General features: G+C 38.8%; 1 protein-coding gene across 2 annotated transcripts in view; it reads left to right on the forward strand.

The window, feature by feature from the left end:
• The first annotated feature begins 1,509 nt into the window (after window positions 1-1,509).
• cul2 (cullin 2) overlaps window positions 1,510-22,303 on the forward strand; it is a 66,443-nt gene continuing 45,649 nt past the window's right edge. Inside the window, exons 1-5 of one of the 2 annotated variants that reach the window (XM_059971934.1) lie at window positions 1,510-1,983; window positions 5,175-5,302; window positions 5,911-6,013; window positions 8,217-8,311; window positions 8,787-8,892. In XM_059971934.1, the coding sequence (XP_059827917.1) occupies window positions 5,184-5,302; window positions 5,911-6,013; window positions 8,217-8,311; window positions 8,787-8,892 (423 nt within the window). In that variant the 5' untranslated portion in view covers window positions 1,510-1,983; window positions 5,175-5,183. The remainder of the gene's footprint in view (window positions 1,984-5,174; window positions 5,303-5,910; window positions 6,014-8,216; window positions 8,312-8,786; window positions 8,893-22,303) is intronic. The other variant, XM_059971935.1, reaches the window with a different exon arrangement.

Raw genomic sequence — 22,303 nt, forward strand, 5'->3', positions numbered from 1 at the left:
ATTCCTTTGGTTGGACAGTAAATTGGGTGAGGTCTAAATCTTCGTACTTCATCCCTGATTTTTATTCTGTTTTGAATTTCAGTGGTAGGAATGGAAGCAACTCTTCCGTCTTACTTCCAGTGACAACAGGCGGAGACTTGGATAAGATAAACACGTACAAGCAAGCTGGATGAACTCAGCAGGTCGAGCAGCATCCGTTGAAAGGAGCAGTCAGTGTTTTGGGCCGAGACCTGATGAAGGATCTCGGCCCGAAACGTTGACTGCTCCTTTCAACGGATGCTGCCCGACCTGCTGAGTTCATCCAGCTTGTTTGTACGTGTTTATTTGACCACAGCATCTGCAGTGTACTTTGTGTTGACTTGGATAAGATGATTCCAGAACTCAAGCCCAATACTTCAATAGACACAATAGCATTTATTGCTCATTCAGGGCCTTTCTTGGTTCTACAGAAATTAAAGACAGCTGAATTCACAGGACATGGATTATGATTTAAATTATGGATTTTATTGATAGTGGAAGTTTTCAAAAAAATTACAGACCTTTCTCTTTTTGGTTCTTCCCACGCTTTGGTATTCCAATGTCTACAGGCACAAGTTACTGGTTCCCATTATGGGAATGATCCCTTTGCTACTGGATTAATTACTGGATCCCTTTACTCAGGATTAATATACTGATGAGCATGGAAGATTAGATAATCATGGAAGGAGATCATTTGGTCTATCGGCTAGCATGGCTAGCACGGCTATGTAAGAACGTCTCTTCTAAGATACAAGAACTGTATGTGCACCTCAGAATTTTCAAAATGTCAGCTGATATTTCATATATTTGAAAGTATACTTGCACAGAACTTCCAGGATACTTGACACTGGCAAATACTTTAAAACATAGATCCATGAACTCTACCCTGCAGAAGGACAAAGCACTGGGTGCAGAAAGAGCACCACCAGTAGGTTTGTCTCCAAATCACACAGTGTTCTGAATTGGAAATATGTAATTGTTCCTTTGTCACTTCGAAATCACATTATTCGAAATCTTCACCAGAAAGACTGTACATGTGTAAAATTTCCTTCTTCTTAAAGGCCATTGGGATGGGGTAACAAATGCGTGTCTTGGCAATGATACTTACATCTAAAAATTTTAAGACAGTTCTTTCCTCCTACTATTCAACAACTAGCAACCATGAAACTGTTGAGTGATTTATTTTGCCGCAAATGTCTACAGTTAGAAATAACGTAGCTAGGAACTTGGTCACCCATACCATATTTAAACTTAAAAAATTCAAATCCATTTGAGGGATGTTCGAATTTCTGGGAAAGTCAGCTTCCATTGTCCATCACCAGGATGTAATTGGATAGCGAGTTTAACGATTTTCAGGCAGATACTACCAGGGATATCTGATTTATTTTTAAAATCAGAATTCTGTCGCACTTGGAGAGAAACTTGGGAATTGTGGTATTGTGCCCGTGCACTGAAAAACAGTTAAGTTCATGACCGGTGAAATGAAATAGACCCAAGTTGCTGCCAGGAAGGACCGTGGAAGTATGAATGGATGATTTGGAGGCATTATGTGGAAATCAAAGTTGATATAGAAAAATTACTTAACGCGAGTAAACAGTCGATTGAGAGTCAGTGTGGATGGGTTGATGATGTGATAAGTGCCAATGCCAAGTAATACAACTGAATGAGTGGGCGATCCGGAATCAATGTGAACGAGAAACCGGTTTGGAAAGTGTTTCTGAGTTAATGTGTATGACCAAAGTCGGTGTGAGTGAGTGATCCGGAGTGAGTGCGCCGGCGGAGAGTGATCCGGATCCGCAGGCGGGCAGGGGTCGCTCTCTCTCGCTCGCACTTGGAGCACCGCAGCCGCCGTACACACGCCGCTCAAGCACTGCCCAGCCCAGAGAGAGCGGCCGACAGGGAGGTTGAGGCGAAGTGACACGGCCGCTCCGGCGCCGGGGATCTACAGCGGAGGCCGATCCGAGGGTAAGGCCGAGGCCGCGGGTAGGCTTGACTTTCTCAGCCGGCCTCTGTCTGTCTGCTGTCGGCTTGGAGTGGGCGGCAGGGAGGACGCGGCCTGCCGGCGCCGCTCAAACAGTGACTCAGGGTGGCGGAGAGCGGGGTGGGGGCCCGGTGCTGACTCTCGTCGCCTGTGACCTCGGCCGATTCGATAGGGCCCGGGCCGAAGCGGGGCCTGAGGGAAGAAGAGAGGCCACACCCGACATGCCTTTGGGGAGTGATTTCACCCCTTAAACTGCGGGTCGCATCTTCAGCGGCTTCCTTGGGCACGGCTTCCCCACTTTACCTTCCTCACCCTGCTTGTTTCTTAACCCGTATTAACCCATTCTGTACCTTATCCCCTTCCCAATTTATCGCTTTTCCGGCACCCTATCTAACCCTTTACCTACTTCCCCCCTTACAATTCTCAAATTCCCCCCTTTCCGCTCGCCCCCTTCCTACCACCTTCTTCGCCCCCCGCCACCTGCCACCATCTCCCTCCACCTGTCCTTTGCCCCCCTCCCCTTCCCCCGCTCCTCCCCACCCATCTTTTAGCAACCCCCCATTACCTACTCTCCTGTCCCCCTCTCCTTCCCTCTGGTTCCTCCCTTTTTCCATTTACCACCCTTGACCCTAACCCCCACTTCTTCCCTGCTGCCTTTACATCCCACCACGCTTGTGGCACTATGATACCTTGCATTCCTTGACCCTAGTGTATCCTCCTGTTGCCACCCAACCTTCAGCACCACCTGTTCCTCACCCCTTGGCCAACAACAATTTTAAGTACTTAATATTCTGCACTCTCCAAAGACTATTCAAGCTTAACTGTATTTGTCCATCTTTACCAATTTTTTTTTGTAAATCTCTTCTGACCCCTTGCAAGTGCAAGCACCTTTTTATAATATGTTAACCAAAATTCTTAACCTGTGGGTTATCTGGTATTTATTATGACATCAGCATGACCTCTACTCTTCTATTCAATGTTGGTTCATTTCCCTTTATTTGACTTACAGCATTTGACTTGGAGGATATGAAGCTATTGCCTGTTACCTGTGGAACTTCCAAGAATATTCTTGTCAGAATTTATGTTGAATGCAAATTGTCTCTGTGGGTTTGGAAATGTCACAATTAAAATATGTTTTTTCTTTGCCTCTTTAAACTGCTGCCAGAGCTCATAAAATGATAGGATGAATTGGTCCACTTTAAACATTAGTTTCATTAATGCTCCATCATGGAATAACTGCATAGTGGCGGAGCATACCCAGAACCCAGTCATTCTGCTCCATTAACCCAGATTGAGAACAAAAAGAATTAACAATAAGTTGTTAAATTTAATCCCCACACCAGTTACCCTTTTAATTTTTCTGCAATTGAGTATTAGTGCTGAATCACGAGGTATAAATTGTGATTACCCAAGCATAGACAGAAAAGATTCTGCAGATATTTGAAATTTTGAGTTGCTCACACAAAATGCTGGAGGAACTCAGCAAGTCAGGTCACATCTATGAAGGGAAATAAACATGATGTTTCAGGCCGAGACTTGTCATTAGGACACTGCTGTCTGTCTGGTGCCACCATGCAGGGTTCTAACATTTACAAGGATGGGATGTGATCCTTTTTGGATAGGACAATGAATTCTGTTTAAAACTGCAAGTACAGTGGTTTCTAGTTAATTAGGCCATCGGTTAATCAGGGTAGCCGTTTATGTCTTAAAGAACAAAAACAAATCGAGAAAATAGCTGGGAGCCCCTTCGTTTATTTGGGACATTATACTGTTTAGTTGGGGCAGGCAACTGTTGCTGAACGTTCCTAACTAGCAACAGTCACTTGTGTGTTTGTGTTCAAAAAGCAGGGATTTTTGCCACCAATGGTTGAGTAATAAACAGTAAGGCAATTCAAAACTGTTTTGCTCACTGAAGTTTCAAGCGTTCAGGTTTAGAGATGCCAGAAATGGCTGGGAGTGTGAAACTATTTCACTGCTTCAACAAGAAAGGAACTACAAAGAAATGTTACAATTAAAATGAAAATTTGGAGGATGTAATTGTCTAAAACACAGTTTGAAGTCAGTCATCTATCTGCACTAAGTGCCTGGACTGATTTTGTTCACTTACAGACAATCAAAAGAACGTTAGCATACACTTGAATGAATTCCTCCATCGATAACCATTAGGAACAAATACAATTTTATAGCACTGTAGTAGTTTTGATCATGTCCTAATTTATTCTCTATTTAATTTAAATACATAATTTGTTACCCAGTTCGTTTTTTTAATACCTTGAAAATATAGGTCCTGATGTGTCCCAATTAACTGGAATCCACTGTATTTTTGCGTTTTCCACTTGTTCCTAATATTTAGTTAGATGGTTCATCCTTGCAATGACTGGCTAATGTTTATTAATCCTCCAGTACTTGGTTCAATTTTAGCTTTAAAGAAGAATATTCATGTTAGAATCTGTGTTGCATGACAAAGTAGGCTATTGGGTTACAGGTTTCATGTAAGTATAAATGAGTGTATCCCAGTTTATCCAAATGTTACAAAAAATAACATTTCTTTAAATGAATGGCTGTTGGGTTATATAGAAGTAACATCACAAACTTAAGAATACTGCATCTGTGTGCCTTGTATCAAATAAAATTTAAGTAACTTTTTTGTAATTGAAAAACTAGGTAGAGAACATGAAGTAATCTTCAAAATATTATAGCATTTTTAACAATTCCTTGGTAACACTGATGATTCAAATTTTAGCTAAATACATCTCTGATTAGTGGTTTAGCTAGTAGTGAATTTCCATAGTTATTGAGAAAAAAACAGTTGAGATGAAAAATTTAATAAACTATATTAAGACATTAAAATTATGTTTTTAGCTAATTTCATAGAAAAAGTATTTTTTTACTGAAATTGTTTATTGGATGTCTGCAGTTTATCTACTGTTAGAGATTATTCCTTCCTGTATTCATGGGTAAATCAATGAAACCATCTTTCTTGAATGTTTGGGAAATACTTATTTTTGTTCTTTATGCACAATAGTAAATACTTATTTAAAAAATGCTTTGGGATCCACAGTTAGATGTTGAAGCAATACAGAGTTGTCTATTTTGTTTCAACAACTGGCAGATTGAAAATCAGAACAACTAAGATAATAACAAAAAAATCAAAGTTTTGTCTTTACCTTTTAAGTGCCCTACAATGTCCCTGAAACCACGTGTGGTGGATTTCGATGAAACATGGAACAAGCTCCTGACAACAATCAAAGCCGTTGTCATGCTGGATTACGTTGAGAGAGCGACTTGGAATGACCGCTTTTCGTATCCTTAATGGTCAAATGAAAGAATTGTGGTTTTAGTCTGCTATATTATTGAAAAATGATGCAAACTCCAATGCATTTTGAAACCTTAAAAAAAAACAAAATAGCAATTCCCTCGAGGAAGGGTTTTCATTAAATTTGCGATGCATTCTGTTGTGAAGAATTTTTGGATTCTTTTGATTTCATCAACAATCCTGTGAATATGTTTGTTATAGTACACGTGTCCCTGTCATGGGAAATTATTGCAGCCACTTGTTTATCCTTTTGTTAATTGATAATTTTACAAAGAATGGTTTTGATCAAAGAGCATAATAGTTCATAAATATTGTTTTAATCTGTGGCAATTTAATGTGTATTGCATGGTAATCTTAAGATAGGCTATAATTCTGATTTTTCATCAAATTCTGTCATCTGATACTTCCAAATGATCACAGACATATCATTACCCAAACTGAAAAATGGACAGTTCAACACTATCTTTAAACAGCACTTGGAAGTTATTCATCACTTAATATTGAACACTTTGAGACCTCTAAAAGTTTTATTTTTATCCTTTTTAATATATCCCATCGTCGTTGATTTAATAAAGACCCTTAATATTCTGCTCAGAGATATATATGCTTTGTGTGTGGCTTACCCAGAACCTCTAGGAGAGCGACTCTACACAGAAACAAAAATCTTTCTGGAAAATCACGTCCAACTTCTATACAAGGTATATCTTTTACTTCCAAGTCATTCAATGTAGACTTTTACATACTGCAGTCAGCAACTGAAATGCAGAGCCAGAGAGGAATTGAAATTCTCTGCGTATTATTTAATCTTTTCAGATGATTAATAATCGTGAATAGTTGTGAAAGATAGTGAAGGGAAAACTATTAAGATGGTAAAAGTGGCAGCATAAATTATTCAACCTCATTGAATGTGTTTCACAGACAAATACATTATAAGATTTTGATCAAGGTATTCAATTACATGTCAGCACTTAAACCACAGTTCATGCAGACCTGTTCAACAGCATGCTTCCAACAAATTTCCTTGTTAAATTGGTTTTAATGTTTGGAGTATCTTAGAGTGATAGTAATTTTAGGATCATCTCACATTTCCTCAATTTTATTATTACCGTTCCCTGTTTCATCCCAAATCATACAGATTAGCCCTCATATTATGTTGAAGTAGTTGATTTAATCAGAATATGGAGTATTTGGTATGATTTCCTTCACTTGACCCATTCTTACGTGATGAAGGACTATCATTGCTGGTTCAGATTTATATTGGTAGAGAACTTTCATGGAAAATGCCCAATGAGGCACAGTTTTTAGATCAAATTACACTCACTGTTATTTAGTGTAGAACATAGAACCATTACTCTTAAGCAGTTTTAACTTTGAACTTTGTATACTTTCAGTGCCCTCTGTTAATCCACAAATAACAATTTTTTTTGATGGATCTATTGCTGAAAATTTTGCTTTTGTTAAAAACGATTACTTTTCACCTTAACTTTTGGAAAATGTTAAATTTGGATAATTATTCCAAATCTTAATCTAACTTTGGGAAGAAATATCTCGGAAAATGACAAGACTAAAGAAAAGCAACACACACAAAATGCAGAAGGAACTCAGCATCTATAGAGAAAAGTGCAGTCGACATTTTGGGTCGAGATCCTTCATCAGGACTGAAGGAAAAAAAGATGAGGAGTCAGAGTTAGAAGGTGGGGGAAGTGGAGGAAGAAACACAAGGTGATAGGTGAAGGTGGGAAGGTGGGATAGGATAAGGTGAGAGGGCAGAGGAAAAAGGGGGGTGGGACATTACCAGAAGTTCGAGAAATCAATGTTCATACCATCAGGTTGGAGGCTATCCAGACAGGACATAAAGTATTGCTCCTCCAACGTGAGTGTGGCCTCATCGCGATAGTGGAGGAGGCAATGGATGGACATGTCATAATGGAAAGTGGAATTAAAATGGGTGGCCACTGAGAAATACCACTTTTTCTGGTGGATGGAGGGTAGGTGCTTGGTGAAGCGGTCACTCCATCTACATCAGATCTCACTGATATACAAGAGGCCACACCGGGAGCACCAGATATATTAAATGACCCTAACAGACTCACAGGTGAAGTATTGTCTCACCTGGAAGGAGTATTTGGGGCCCTGAATGGTAGTGAGAAAAGAGGTGTAGGGGCAGGTGTAGCACTTGTTCTGCCAGACTCAGGTTAGAGGAGCAACTCCTTATATTCCATAAGGGTGGACTCCAACCTGATGGCATGATCATCAATATCTTGAACTTCTGATAATGGTCTGGCCCTTCTCTGTTTCCCATCCTCTGTTCCCTCTCTTACTTTATCTCCTTGCCTGCCCATCACCTCCCTTTGGTGCTCCCCCCTTTTTTTCTTTCTTCAATGGTTTTCTATCCTCTCCTATTGGATTTGCCCTTCTCCAGCCCTTGTATCTCTTCCACCGATCACATTGTATTCTCCCTCCACTTCCCCAACCTTTGAGCTCTGACTCATCTTTTTTTCTCCAGTCCTGCTGAAGGGACTTGGCCCAATACATCAACTGCTTGCTATTTTTCATAGATGTTGCCTGGCCTACTGAGTTCCTCCAGCATTTTGTGTGTGCTGCTTGAATTTCCAGCATCTGCAGATTTTCTTCTGTTTGTGAGTCTAAATAAAATCTTTTTTTTTGCAACTTTAAAGTTCCACACTTACGAGTATCATTTCCTCGCAATGTGGTTTGCTTCCAATTGTGTGTAAATTCTTGGCTCAATAAATAAATCTCCTCATCAATCGTTAGTTTCCATATTAAATTGTCATAGATTTGAATATTGATTTATGCCTTTAAGGTCATTAAGGTTGTTCAGCTACATTACTTTCAAAGTACTTTTGTCTTCAAAGTGATATTTGTTGATGTTATTTGCAGAAAGTTTTGGATTCTGAAGAGAAGATTTTGATAATGTACCATAAATATTGGGAAGAGTACAGTAAAGGTGCAGATTATATGGACTGCTTATATAGGTAAATATATATGTTCCTTAAAATATGTTTATTTTAAGGCTTGTATTTGTTTTGGACAATGGTTCATTAGATAATAAAATATCAATATTGTGATTCTTATCAACATGATGGAAATCTGAGCACTTAGTAGCTTGGTAAATGGTTTATATTGTTTTTGATATGGTAGCTCCTAAAATGTATTTTGTTAATCCATTATATTTGCTGGTTAATGTTTGAAGAGTGAATTAATAAATGTTAGAACTTCCTTCCATCCTTGTGATTTAGTTCGCAGCTTAATATCTGCATTGGTAGTGAAAAACTAAAACTCTGCAGAAACACTTAAAATTGGAGTTGAAATCTTGATTACATTTGTAAACTTGCAGGCATTTATTTTTAGGTGTGGGTATCAAATGGCAGTTAACTTGAAGTGCTGCTGATAGGTTTTCTTGCCATGCTGAAGCCCTTATGTTTTTTTAAAATTGTTCTGTTACCACAGATATCTTAACACACAGTTCATCAAGAAGAACAAACTGACAGAAGCTGATCTTCAGTATGGATATGGTGGAGTGGACATTATTGAGCCATTGATGGAGATAGGCGAGGTAAGCACTTCTAAATAAAACATTTTTTTGATCAACAAGATGGCTTCTTCTTAAGCCCATCACCCCTGCTGTGGTATAGGCCACCAATAGCAGCTCACTAAGAGTTCTCTGTTGTGGGCTGATAGAAGGTTGATTGGCTTCCACTTTCACCATATGACTTCATACACCTTCTAGGCAAAGGTCTATCCTCTCCCAGGGATGATGTCTTTGGAGTTACTGCATCTCTGGATTTTTAATTGATTGAGTTGCTAGCCCCATGCCCAATCCTCCCTCTTTTGCAGCCTGGGCAAGGCAGAGTTATGTTACGGGCTGGTTTGTTTGAATATTGAGTGAAGGCAGAGCAAAATACAGCGCAGAAACAGGGCCTTCATGACTAACAATTGATTGCCCAAGTGTACTTTTGCCATTTACCAGTACTTGGTCCATAACTTCTGTCTTGACAATTCAAGTACTTATTCAAATATTTCTTAGATGTTTCTTAAATTCCCATTCCCATTTCCTTCTCTCATCTCATTACCTGTCCATCACCTCCCTTGGGTGCTCCTCCCCCTTCCGTTTCTTCCATGGTCTTTTACTTTCTCCAGTCAGATTCTTCCTTCTCTAGCCCTTTATCTCTTTCACCTATCAGCTTCCCAGCTCTTTACTTCACCCATCCCCCCCTCCCAGTTTCCCCTGTCACCTACCACCTTGTACTTCTTTCACCCCTCCCCAACCTTCTTTCTCTAACTTATGATCTTATTTGTCCAGTCCTGATGAAGAGTCTCGGCATGAAATGTGAGCTGTTTATTTTTTTTCCATAAATGCTGACTGACCTGCTGAGTTCTTCCATCATTTAGTGTGTGTTGCTTGGATTTCCAGCATCTGCAGATTGTTTTGTCTCAAGACCATAAGATATGGGAGTAGATTTAGGCCATTTGGCCCATTGAGTCTGCTCTGCCATTCCATCATGGCTGATCTAATTTTCTTCTCAGCCCCAATCTCCTGCCTTCTCCCCGTATCCCTTCATGCTCAATTTCTTTCTTTCTTTATTTTTTTTATTAGTTTTTTTATACATTTTCTACATAACTACAGATAAAAAAAACCCAGATCAAAATGAAGGACATTGATACAGTGCAAAATAAACATACAATAACAATCTGATACAGAGAAAGATAATTGAAAAAGCACCCAAATTGAAGACAAGTAAAATTAGTGTCCTCCACAAGCCCCACAACACAAAACAAACAAAGGAAACTCCAGACCACCCACAACACAATATAGAGACTATAAATCAGGACAATCCAACCCCCAAACTGTGAATACACTTAGCAACAGAAGATATTAATGCCTACTACCAAAAGAAAAAGGAGCTGAAAGCAAGGGACCGAGAAAAAACCTTAGTTAGGAGGAAGGTTATGAAAGTACTCAATAAAAGGTCCCCAGACCTTATGGAACTTCAAGTCCGAATTAAGAACTGAGTAATGAATTTTTTCAAGGTCGAAGCAGGTCATAATATCATTAAGCCATTGAGCATGCGTGGGCGGGGCAACATCTCTCCATCTAAGAAGGATTAAACGTCTGGCCAGGAGAGAGGCAAATGATAATATTCGACACTTAGACGAACTCAGACGTAAGTCTGTCTCACCCCAGAAACCGAACAGAGCAATTAAAGGGTTTGGTTCTAGGTGGTGATTCAGAATATACAATAACGTTATAAAGACATCTTTCCAAAAGTTCTCCAAGCTAGGACAAAACCAGTATGAATGAGAGAGGACTCGCCCCTTTTGCATTTATCACAAAGCGGACTGATGTTAAGGTAAAATCGAGATAATTTAGATTTAGACATATGGGCTCTATGAACAATCTTAAACTGTAAGAGGCAATGGCGAGCACAAAGAGAGGTTGTATTAACCGATTTGAGAATTGAGTCCCAAGTCTCATCAGATAAGGAGGTCTTTAAATCCTGCTCCCATGCCATTTTAATTTTATCCACAGGGGCACGTCATAAGGCTGCTAATTTATCTTGAATACTTGATATTAATCCTTTACCTAGTGGATTAATGGAAAGAAAAAAGTCCATAACATTTTTCTCAGGCATTTCAGGGAAGTTAGGAATTAAAGGAACAATAAAGTGTCTAATTTGGAGATATCTAAAAAAATGAGCATTGGGCAGATTGAACTTAGCAGAGAGCTGTTGGAAAGAAGTGAAGCAATTATCAATAAAAAGATCTTCAAAATGTCTAATGCCCTTCCTATACCAATCATGGAATGCTGAGTCATACGTAGTGGATAGAAAAAAGTGATTATGTACGACAGGGCTGGAAACGGAAAAACCATGGAAACCATAAAATTTCCTAAACTGAGCCCAAATACGCAAAGTGTGTCTAACAAGAGGATTAACTATTAATCTGGACAAAATACTAGGGAGTACATAGCCAAGAAGTGCAAAGATAGATAGTTCTTTAGTGAAGCTCAACACCATTGCCACCCAATTAGGGCACTCGGGTTGGCCATGGAAAAAAGACCAAAAGGTAGCACAATGTATATTGGCTGCCCAGTAATATAAACAATAGGTAAAGCCATGCCACCCTCTTTTTTAGGTTTTTGGAGATAGACTTTATTAATTCCAGAGTGCTTATTCTTCCACAGATATGACAAAATAATAGAGTCTAAGGAATTATAAAAAGATTTAGGAATAAAAATTGGGATTGATTGAAATAAGTATAAAAGTTTAGGGAGAACATACATTTTAACAACATTAATACGACCTACCAAAGACATAGATAGAGGTGACCATTGTACCAGACTCTGTTTTATAGAGAGTCTATAGAGAGTCACAACTTCCTTGTGACTGTAATCCTGAGATAGGTAAATTGATTATGGACTACTTTAAAAGGGAGATCACGAAATGTTAATTCTTGTGCTTCTTTATTAATTGGGAAAAGTTCGCTCTTATGTAAATTAAATTTATAGCCAGAGAACTGGCTAAACTGGTCCAGAAGTGAAAACATTGGAGGTAAGGATGTAGACGGATTTGAAAGAAAAAGTAATAAGTCATCAGCATAAAGAGAAACTTTATGCTCAACCCACCCTCTCCAAATCCTGGTCAATTCAGGACAATTTTGAAATGCTATCGCCAAAGGTTCTATAGCCAAATCAAAGAGAAAGGGACTTAAAGGGCATTCCTGACGGGTGCCACGTTTGAGGTTAAATAACTGGGATTTCTGAAAATTAGTTAAAACAGAGGCAGTAGGACACAAATACAGTAATTTGATCCAAGAGATAAAACTTTGACCAAAGTCAAATTTTTCTAAAACTGCAAAAAGTTAGTTCCACTCTATACGATCAAATGCTTTCTCCACATCGAGGGAAATAACACATTCAGGAATCCCAGTTGGAGGTGAATATAAAATATTGAATAGGCGCCAAATGTTAAAAAAAGGGAGACGGTTTTTAATAAAACCAGTTAGGTCATCAGAGATAATAGAGGGAATAACAGTTTCTAATCTACAAGCCAAAACTTTAGCCAAGATTTTAACATCAACATTAAGCAAAGAGATCGGCCTATACGAGGAACACTCTGTTGGGTCTTTACCCTTTTTTAATAAAAGAATAATAGATGCCTCATTAAAAGAGGGTGGCAATTTGCCGCAATTAAACAAGTCAGATAATACTGAGAATAACTGAGGAGAAAGAAGTGAGGAGAATGATATATAAAATTCTACGGGGAACCCATCAGGTCCAGGAGATTTCCCTGAGGACAATGCAGAATTTGCAAAAGATATTTCTTCTGATGATATAGGCGCATTAAGTTTGGCTTTAAAATCAGATGAAAGCGAAGGAATATTCAGATTATTTAAAAATTGATCAACAGAGATATTGTCATTCAAAGATTCAGAGGAATAAAGTTGAGAATAGAAATTTTTGAATGTGTCATTAATTTCTAAATGATCCGATGTAAAGTCTCCGTTCTCCTTCCGGATCTTTGTAATATGTTGTTTGGCTTTGGAACGCCTCAGCTGATTGGCTAGAAATTTACCAGATTTGTCACCATGAATGTAAAAGTGACTCTTACTTTCAAGAAGTTGGCGTTCGACAGGTTGAGTAGACAAAAGAATGAATTTAGCTTGAAGTTCTACACGCTTCTTGTATAGTTCAGGATTCTTAGTTTGAGCATACAGTTGATCCAATTGTTTAATCTGGTCAATGAGGTCTAATCGATCTGCACAGGACTTTCTATTAAGATTTGCTGTATAGGAGATTATTTGACCCCTCAGATATGCTTTCATGGCATTCCAGACAATCTGGGATGACACTTCAGGTGATGTATTAGTGTTAAAATAAAATGTTATCTGATCCTTAATAAATTTTAGAAAATCATCATCCGTTAATAAAGTCGAATCAAACCGCTAGTGTTTATTCCTCTGGGGGAGACCAGGAAAGTTTAAAGAGGGAGTATTTGGGGCATGGTCAGAAATCAGTATACTCTGATAATCACAAGAATAGACAAATGGAATGAGTTGGTTATCGAGTAAGAAGTAGTCAATTCTAGTAAGGGTATGGTGAACATGTGAAAAAAAAGAATAATCTCTCTCAGTAGGATGAAGAAAACACCATATTATCAGAGATACCATAATTAGAGAGAAACGATTGGATAGCTAAGGGAGATTTAGTAGGTGGTCTAGTAACAGAGGACGATCGATCCAAATTAGAATCTAACCAACAATTGAAGTCACCACCCAGTATAAGAGAGTATGAGTTTAAGTCTAGTAGTGAGGAAAAAAACGTTCAAAAAAATTAACATCATCAAAATTGGGGGCATACAGGTTTGCTAGTACAACTTTAGTATTATATAGTTTACCAGAAAGAATAATAAAACGGCCATTTGTATCAGATATCTTATTATGGAGTTCAAAAGGAATATTTGAGTTAATAAGGATGGAGACCCCCCCCCCCCCCCAGCTTTAGCGGCAAAGGATGAATGAAAATGCTGACCCGCCCACTTTGACAAAAGCCGGGAGTTATCGGAACAACGAATATGAGTTTCTTGAAGGAAAGCAATGTCAGCTTTGAGTTGTTTAATATGTGAGAGTACCTTCTTTTAACAGGATGATTCAATCCCTTTACATTCCAGCTCACAAATTTAAGTGTACTAGCCATTATCAATTGTTAATGCATAAAAGGCAGCAGGCATACAAAAAGTCAAGCAATACAATATCAGTCTGGAAGCAGAAATGTAAACATAGATTCGTAGAATCAAAACATAAACATGTCCTGAGTAACAAATAAAAGCAATAGAAACAGTGAGTGATGTTAAAACTGGAAAACCCACCCCACCCTTGCAATCCAAAAAGCAGCTGGCTCTACCAAAAAAATTAACCCAAATATGACTTCCGGATCTGTGTCATTAACAACAGTTCCGTATAAATAATATAGCAAATGGTAGCTAGTTTATGCACTGGAAAACATAATTACAAATAGGAACAACTTCCGCAGAAGTATAAAACTTAATACAAAGAAAATCAAAGGAAAACCAAAACTAACCTACCCGCGAAAAATTATAGAAGATTAAAAGGGAGGGAGAAAAGGGGGAAATTCTAGGTTCGAGGAGAGTACTTATCAACCATTTACAGAAAGAAAAGGCAGCAGAACTTAAACTGTAAATCAACCAACAGGGAGGCCTTCAATAAAAAACAGCAAACCTCCAAAGCAAGTTAGAGTCAATTGTAGAACTCTATAGATAAAGTTATACAAGAATGAAATAGAGTACATAAGTACAATCTAAACGTCCGCAGGGAAGCATTAAGCACAGAATATCTATTTAGAAAAAACGCACCAAGTCCAGTGAGAGATTGTCTACATCCCTTAGAGTTTCAATAGATAGTGTCTGAGTTATTCAAGTAAAGTCTGAGTCCGGAAAAAAATACTTTTACTATGAGAGGTACTTATCCACCATTTTAGAAGGTCCGACCGGGTTCTGGAGAAGGCTGGATAGCCAGAAGACTTCCAACAAATGCCTCAGCCTCCTTCACTGACTTAAACCACTTATATTCTCCCTTAGCAAGTGTAATTCGGAGGTCGGCAGGATTGCGAAGTGAGGGTCTAGATCCACGATCGAAAAGCACTTTCATCACACCTTTAAATTCAGCACGCATCTTTCAAACCTGGGGGGCGTAATCATCCACAAAACGAATGATTGAATTTCGAAAAGCAAAAGTACCTCTGCGGCGTGCCTCCATAATCAAACGGTTTTTCACCGGGTATTGATGAAAGCACAAAATTACCGGTTGTGGGCTTGAGCCCAACATTGCGCGGGGAACGTAGACCTTTCAAGGTGGAGTCGAAAAAAATTCTTTCCCAAAAATCTCACAAAGAAAATCAGGAAAAAACTTTACGAGGGAACCCTGTTCGGTGGCCTCTGGCAAACCAAGAATTCGTAAATTGCAAAGTCTGCTCAGGTTTTCAAGATCCACCATTTTGGAAAAAAGTTTACTATTCTTCTCCTCTCGGCTGGAACAGAGGGTCTCGAGGTATTTGACGCGGCATTTTAAATCATCAGAGGTCGAGTCGGTGTGAGATAAATGTACGGCATGTTCGTCCACTCTAGTGCTGATCCCATCCAATTTGGCATCCAGCTGGTTGAAAGAAGTTCTAAATTCCTTTAAAATATCTTCTCGGTGTTGTTCCAGAGCAGCGATAATCTCAGTCGGCGGAGCCGTAACTTCCTTTTTCCTGGATTTAGAGCTTCTGATAGACATTATAAGATAGATGTGTTCGCAAGCAAGCAAAAGAGACCTAATAAAATACCTAACTAAAGTTTAAGAATGTAGACATATAGTGCAAAGATAGGGAAAATAACGGAGCAAAAGTTCGAAGCAGCTAAGCCATCACCATCTTACCAGAAGTCCATGCTCAATTTCTTAAATGTTATTAGATGTTATTAGATGTCCCTGTCATCCACAGTTACCCTTTGGAGACCCTTTCAGTGGAATGTGTATATAAAGTTTCTCAGAAAAAAGATAAAAGGAGATGATCCAGAGCAATTTTAATAGCAACAGGCCTCAATACTTTGATATTTTGTTGTGACAAACAGTGTGATTGAATTAGATATTTATAATGGGAGTGTGCTGTAACTTGGAAAACACCTCTAAATATTCAAGTACCTTTTGTGGGACCAAGTAATTCATATAGATTGTCTGAAAGCTTCATAGACTGAATCCACACATGAAAAATTTGTGTTCTGAAAGCTGACCCAATGAATATATAGATAACTAAAATATTAAATGAACAAATTTGCCTATGACCACATTTGATAGGCTGTCCTAGAAGTTTCTTGACCTCAGTCAAAGTAACTTAACTGCAGATATCTGATCCTGGTTGGATGTAGGCCATTTAATGTATCTCTTTGTCTTACGTGTGGCTGATGCATACGAGAACATCCCACGGTCATGTCAGTTTACAAGCCATATCTCTTAAGCAGCCAGTATCGCAACTATGGACCAGTACTCTGTAGAACTGTCCTTTCAATGTCAAAACTGATTACTGCTCACAATATGCATTAGAACATGTTTATCTGAAGGATTGTTTTTGTTGGAATTAATGCCTTAATAATAACTAATTAATAATTTCTGAATCTCAAAAAGGCTTAACATTCATTGTGTAGATCCCATGCTTGTTTGGCCTCCCAAAGTGCATCACCTTAAACTTAAATTCCACCCATTATTGCTGTACCCATCTTACCAAGTGATTACCATCTTCCCACAGTCTACAGTTCTCCTCCTTGCTATCAAAGCAACACTAATTTTCATGTCATCTGCAAATTTACTAATCATACCTTTTTATATTTTAACCCAAATCATTAACTTAGATTCAGAAGTAAATGATAGAGGAAGAGCAATGGTTTCTACTGGATATGGAGCTAACATAAGAAATAGAAGCAGGAGTAGGCCATCTAGCCCATTGAATCTTCTCTGTCATTCAATAAAATCAAGGCTGATTTGGCTGTGGACTCCTGCCTTTTCCCCATAACCCTTAATTTTCCTTCAATGCAAAAATCTGTCAAACTGTTTCTTAAATACATTTAATGAGTTGGCCTCTCTGTTTCCCTGGCCAGAAAATTCTCTGGATTCATTGCTCTGAGAAAAGTATTATGATAGCTTCCAGCATTTTCACAAGTACAGATGTTAAGCTAACTGGCCTATAGTTACCCACCTTATACCTACATCCTTCTTTGAACAGTGATATAACATTTGCTGCCTTCCAGTCTGGTGGGCCCTGTCCATGGTCCAGAGAATTTTGGTAAATTATCACAAATGCGTCTGCTATAACTTCCACTTTCAGTATCCTGGGATACATCCTATTTGGACCAGGGACATGTCTGCCTTTAGGTCCATTAGTTTGCTCATCACTGCCTCTTTAGTGACATTGATTGTATTGTGATCCTCACTTCCCATCACATCCTTAACATCTCTCTTTGCATGTTAGACAACCTCCACCGTGAAGACTGATTCAAGATAGTCATTTGAAGCTTTGATTGTTTCCACAATACCCAAAATTAATTTCCCCTTCCCATCTTCCAAGGGACCTACTTTGCCTCATATAATTACAACAGCTTCTGTCCTAAGTTCTTATATTTAATGTAAGTTTACTTTTATTACGTCTTCCCTTTCCTTATTATTTGCTTTGTGGGTTTTTTTTGTTGCTTTTAAGGTTTTCCCAACCTTCTAGTTTCCCATTATAGATTATTTTGTATGCATAAGCTTTTAGCTTGATGCCTTCTTTTATTTCCATAGTTATCCAAGGCTGGTTGGCTCTCAATACCATTACTATCCTTGCTTTTAACTGGAATGTACACTTGTAGGGCCTTGTGAAAAATCTTTTTAAAAGTCTAACACTGTTTTTCAACTGTCTCATCATACAACCTATGTTATGTTTACCAGCTTTCATCCTGTTATGGTCTCCCTTAGTTAGATATAACACTGATTTTTGATCCAACAATAGCACCCATCATTTGTGTAAGAAATCCAGTTATACTGGGATTTCTCTTTCCATAAGAATCCTGAAGTAGAAGATCCTTAATTTTACCTATCCCATTGCACAGGGCCAGATCTATGAGAGCATTTTCCCTTGCAAGTTCAATAACATGCTCATCAAGAAAGCTATCATCGATGCATTTTATGAAGTCCTCTTGAAGAGTACCTCAACTGACTTGTTCACCCAATTTATGTGCAAATTAAAGTCTCCAATGACAACTGCCATTCCATTCTTACATACATCAGATATTTCTTGGTTTGTTGCTTGTGTCACTGCAATGTTATAATAACTTGACCTATAGATAACTTGGTTTTTCCCTTTATTATTCCTAATCCCTACCTACATGGACTTGACATCTTTTTCCTTAGATCATGTATTGTTTCTCATGAATCGCCTTGGTCTTGTCCATAATTAAGAGCACCACCATTACAGCACTACGTTCTGTAATGGCCACCAAATCGTACCCCTTTGCACTGATTTGTGCGATTTTGAATTTAGAATACAAGTTCACTGACCTTATTTTGAATACTTACGGGTATTCAGGTTAAGTGCTCTTACTCTCATTATCCTTTTAGAATCTAATAAACTTTGTGTCCTTGCACTTGTCTTTTCTATACTCAACTCTTAACTTTACTCTTTGCATTGCTTTCTGTGTTCTTCCTGGATTCTAGTCCCCCTGCCATATTCCCTCCCCAGCAGCATTAGCAAACAATTCCCCGAGGATATTGCAAACAAGAGGAAATCTGCAGATGCTGGAAATCCAAGCAACACACATAAAATGCTGGAGGAACAGACCCCGCACCTATGGAATAGAGTATGGTCAACGTTTCAGGCCGAGTTGACGTGTCCTGCTGAAGGGTCTTGGCCTGAAATGGCAACTGTACTCTTTTTCATAGGTGCTGCCTGGCCTGCTGATTTCCTCCAGCGTTTTGTGTGTGTTGCCCCAAAGATATTGATTGCAGTCCTGCCTGGGTGTAGACCAGCTGGTTTGTACTGACTCCCAACTCCCCCAGAACCATTTCCAATGCTTCAGGAATCTGAAACTCTTCTTCCTGTACCACTGCTGAAGCCACATATTCATCCTAAGTACGGTGCTATTTATATTTTGACAAGCATGTGGCAGAGGTATCGATCCTGAGATTATTACCTATGAGGTACTCCTTTTTGACATATGTCCTGGCTCCCTAAATTTGGCTTGTAGGGTCGCCTCCTGCTTTATCCCTATATCGTTGCTACCTACAGGCAGCACGACAACTGGCTGTTCACCCTCGTCTTCCAGAATGCCCTGCTACCACTTGGAGACATCTCTGACTCTTGCATCTGGGAGGCACCACACTAACCATGATCCTGTTTACAGCTTCAGGCAGCACTTATTCTTGCTATTGACAAACTGCTCCAATTCCACGGCAACACACTCAAAATGCTAGGAGAACTCAGCAGGCCAGGCTGCAACTATGGAAATGAAAAAACTCTTGTTTCAGGCTGAGAAACTTCTGCAGGACTGAGAAGGAAAGGGGAAGACATTACAATCTCTTTTAGTCTCAAGCTTCTCCACCTGCTGAATGTGATGGATCTTACTGTTTCCCTAACTCTCCCAAGCCTCGTGCCTTGTGTAAAGAACTCAATGCTGTTGAGCTTGTTACCACACAGATATCTCTAATCTGGGCAGAACAATACAGCCAAAAAGAAAGACACACCTATGTACAATCAGGAGGTTGAGTAGAAGTTCACACTGGGTTCCCAGCACCTTAGTTGCTAAAGGCTAGCTTCCTGTTTATGTCAGTTTTTGGCACAACACTATCAGCATCATTTCTGTATCTCTTATTGACCCCTTTTATCACTGGCCCATTAGCAATCTAGTTGTCGGGGATGCGTTCAAAATTTGAATAAGGGAGCAAAGTATCTTCTTGTTTTTTTTTTATTTTTCTCTTGTTTATTTGTCATGTCATTGTTTGTTTACCTGTCAAGCGAGAAAACCCTGGAAGTGCTGTTCTTTTCACTGTATTATGCTATCATTATGAAGAATAATAACTGAATCATTTTACTGGTTTCCATCAAATAGATTGCATCATGTGATATGTATTTGTTTTTAGTCTTTTTTTTCCTTGCTGATGCTTGTTAGGAATCCCTACTGCATCTCATTCTTTATCACGTCTAGGGATCTTGCTGCTGTTTGCACATTGTGTTTTTTAAAATAGAAATCTTATTGTAGTTCTCCTTTAATATGTATTTTCTTCAGCTCCATTTATTCCTAGGAAGTTTATGTCCCTAATTGTGTTCCTACCTCATGGTATATGTGAGTTAATTTCATTCCTTCAAGCATACACTTTTCCTCTATCTTTTTGTTTTTACCAGTTTTTCGCTGGTCTTAGCTCTCTGCTTACCTTATCTGTCAGTACACAGATCCCACTCTGGTTCAGCTTAGCATCCATCCTATTAGTACAGCTTCAGCAGTACTCTTATCCCAGAAAAGGGAACTCTTAATTTTTGTACCAGTTTTTTACTGGTGGGGGGAGAAGGGATTGTTGCTCACCGCCGCTTACACGCGGGAGGGGGGAGCTGGGGGGGGGGACTTTGGGGTTCTGACATTTAACTGTCATTCATTCTTTGGGGCACTTCTCTGATTTTATGGATGTTTGTGAAGGAAAAGCATTTCAGGATGTATATTGTATACATTTCTCTGACAGTAAATTCGACCTTTGAACCTTTTTTTTTACTTTCTTGAATTTTTTTTCATCACAGCATCTGGTTAGTCTAATGCCCAACTAATAATCTAGAGCAAGGGTTCCCAACCTGGGGATCCCCTCAGTTAATGGTAAATCTCATTGGCACAAAAAAGTAGAAACTTCCAGTAGAAGTGGTAGAGGCAGGTTCGGTATTGTCATTTAAAGTAAAATTGGATAGGTATATGGACAGGAAAGGAATGGAGGGTTATGGGCTGAGTGCAGGCCAGTGGGACTAGGTGAGAGTAAGTGTTTGGCATGGACTAGAAGGGCTGAGATGGCCTGTTTCCATACTGTAATTGTTATAAGGTTATATATGGTTAAAAAAAGGTTGGAAACCCCTGATCTAGAATATGTGCTTCGGGTCCTTTTAATTTAGGTTCCAACATTTGATTCATGTGTCTTTTTACATAATTTGTTCCAGCATTAATCTTGATAATTGGATTTACCATTAACTCAACTTCTTCAAAATAATTGGCACGTGCTTTGCGACTTCCCATGCCCAGAGCACACCCTTCTTGATTCCAATTCAGGGCTGTAGAGGCATTACCCCTCGAACTACACAATTCCCTTACACTGCTGCTTCTGTATTGTTTCTCGTTAAGCACCATATCCACCATCCTAATGGTCACTCCACCCTAATACTCCTTGGGAAGCCATATGAACAATATTATTTTAATTCTCCTCCTTCTAGATGGGACCATTTTTTGTGGGACCTTTTGGTTTAGAGTCACTTAGCTCTTTAACAGTCATGCCACCATGAGCCTGTACTTTCCTTAGATATCTGACTGTGTTCTAAATAAAACTATAGAGAAATTTCTTTTCCATCCTCATGATTTAGTGTCTTGATCTTTGACTACAATTTACTCTAGTCAGAATAACTTAAAATGAAAAAGCTTCCTGTTGCAAAAATTTAGTAAGGAGTTGCTGGCAGCAATCTCCTATTCACTGTAGTCCTAACACATTATTGACTTTATTATCTATAATCTTTTAAATGTATTTGTCTGTTGATACTATGACTTGCTTATGAATAGTCTTTTGCATATAATATTAAAAATCTATTTATAATAGAATGATAATTGGCTTTGAAAATCATTTGATCAATCAGTTGTGGATGAGGCATTGTCAGCTGAGATAATTGTTGATATTGTGTTGCTTCTTAACACAAACTCGTCTGGATTTAACATTATAATGCCCATTTATGGACCTAAGGCAATTGCAACTAATATGAATGTACTCAGACTATTTGCATTAATATTAAATTGATTCATCCCTTGAAATGCAGAACTGGTGTTCATTGCTCATTTTAAACCCAGTTTGTTAATTTCATTATGTTAATCCTTGTGAGAACCAAGCTGCAAGAATTATTTCGGAGTCTTGAGCAATCTGTCAAGCTATTCATGATGCAAGTCTCACCCTTTCCCCGTGACAGTCTCTGCCCCATCCTCTCCTGTTTGACCAACACCATCATCATCATATTTAGCTGTAAGTCTAGGGTTGGTGTTCATGCACCAGGTGCTTATTTTGAAAATGTCCTTCAATGAATTTAATGCAAACCATGGTTCCTTTTTGGGTAGGTAGATGATCCATACTTCATGATGAATGCAATTTCACGTATTTCTGCATGTCACACCTTTCTCAGTTGTTCAGTTTGTATTGTTTTTCTATGAGAATTT

This window comes from Hypanus sabinus, chromosome 6 (assembly GCF_030144855.1).
Source record: "Hypanus sabinus isolate sHypSab1 chromosome 6, sHypSab1.hap1, whole genome shotgun sequence".
NCBI classification, from domain to species: domain Eukaryota; kingdom Metazoa; phylum Chordata; class Chondrichthyes; order Myliobatiformes; family Dasyatidae; genus Hypanus; species Hypanus sabinus.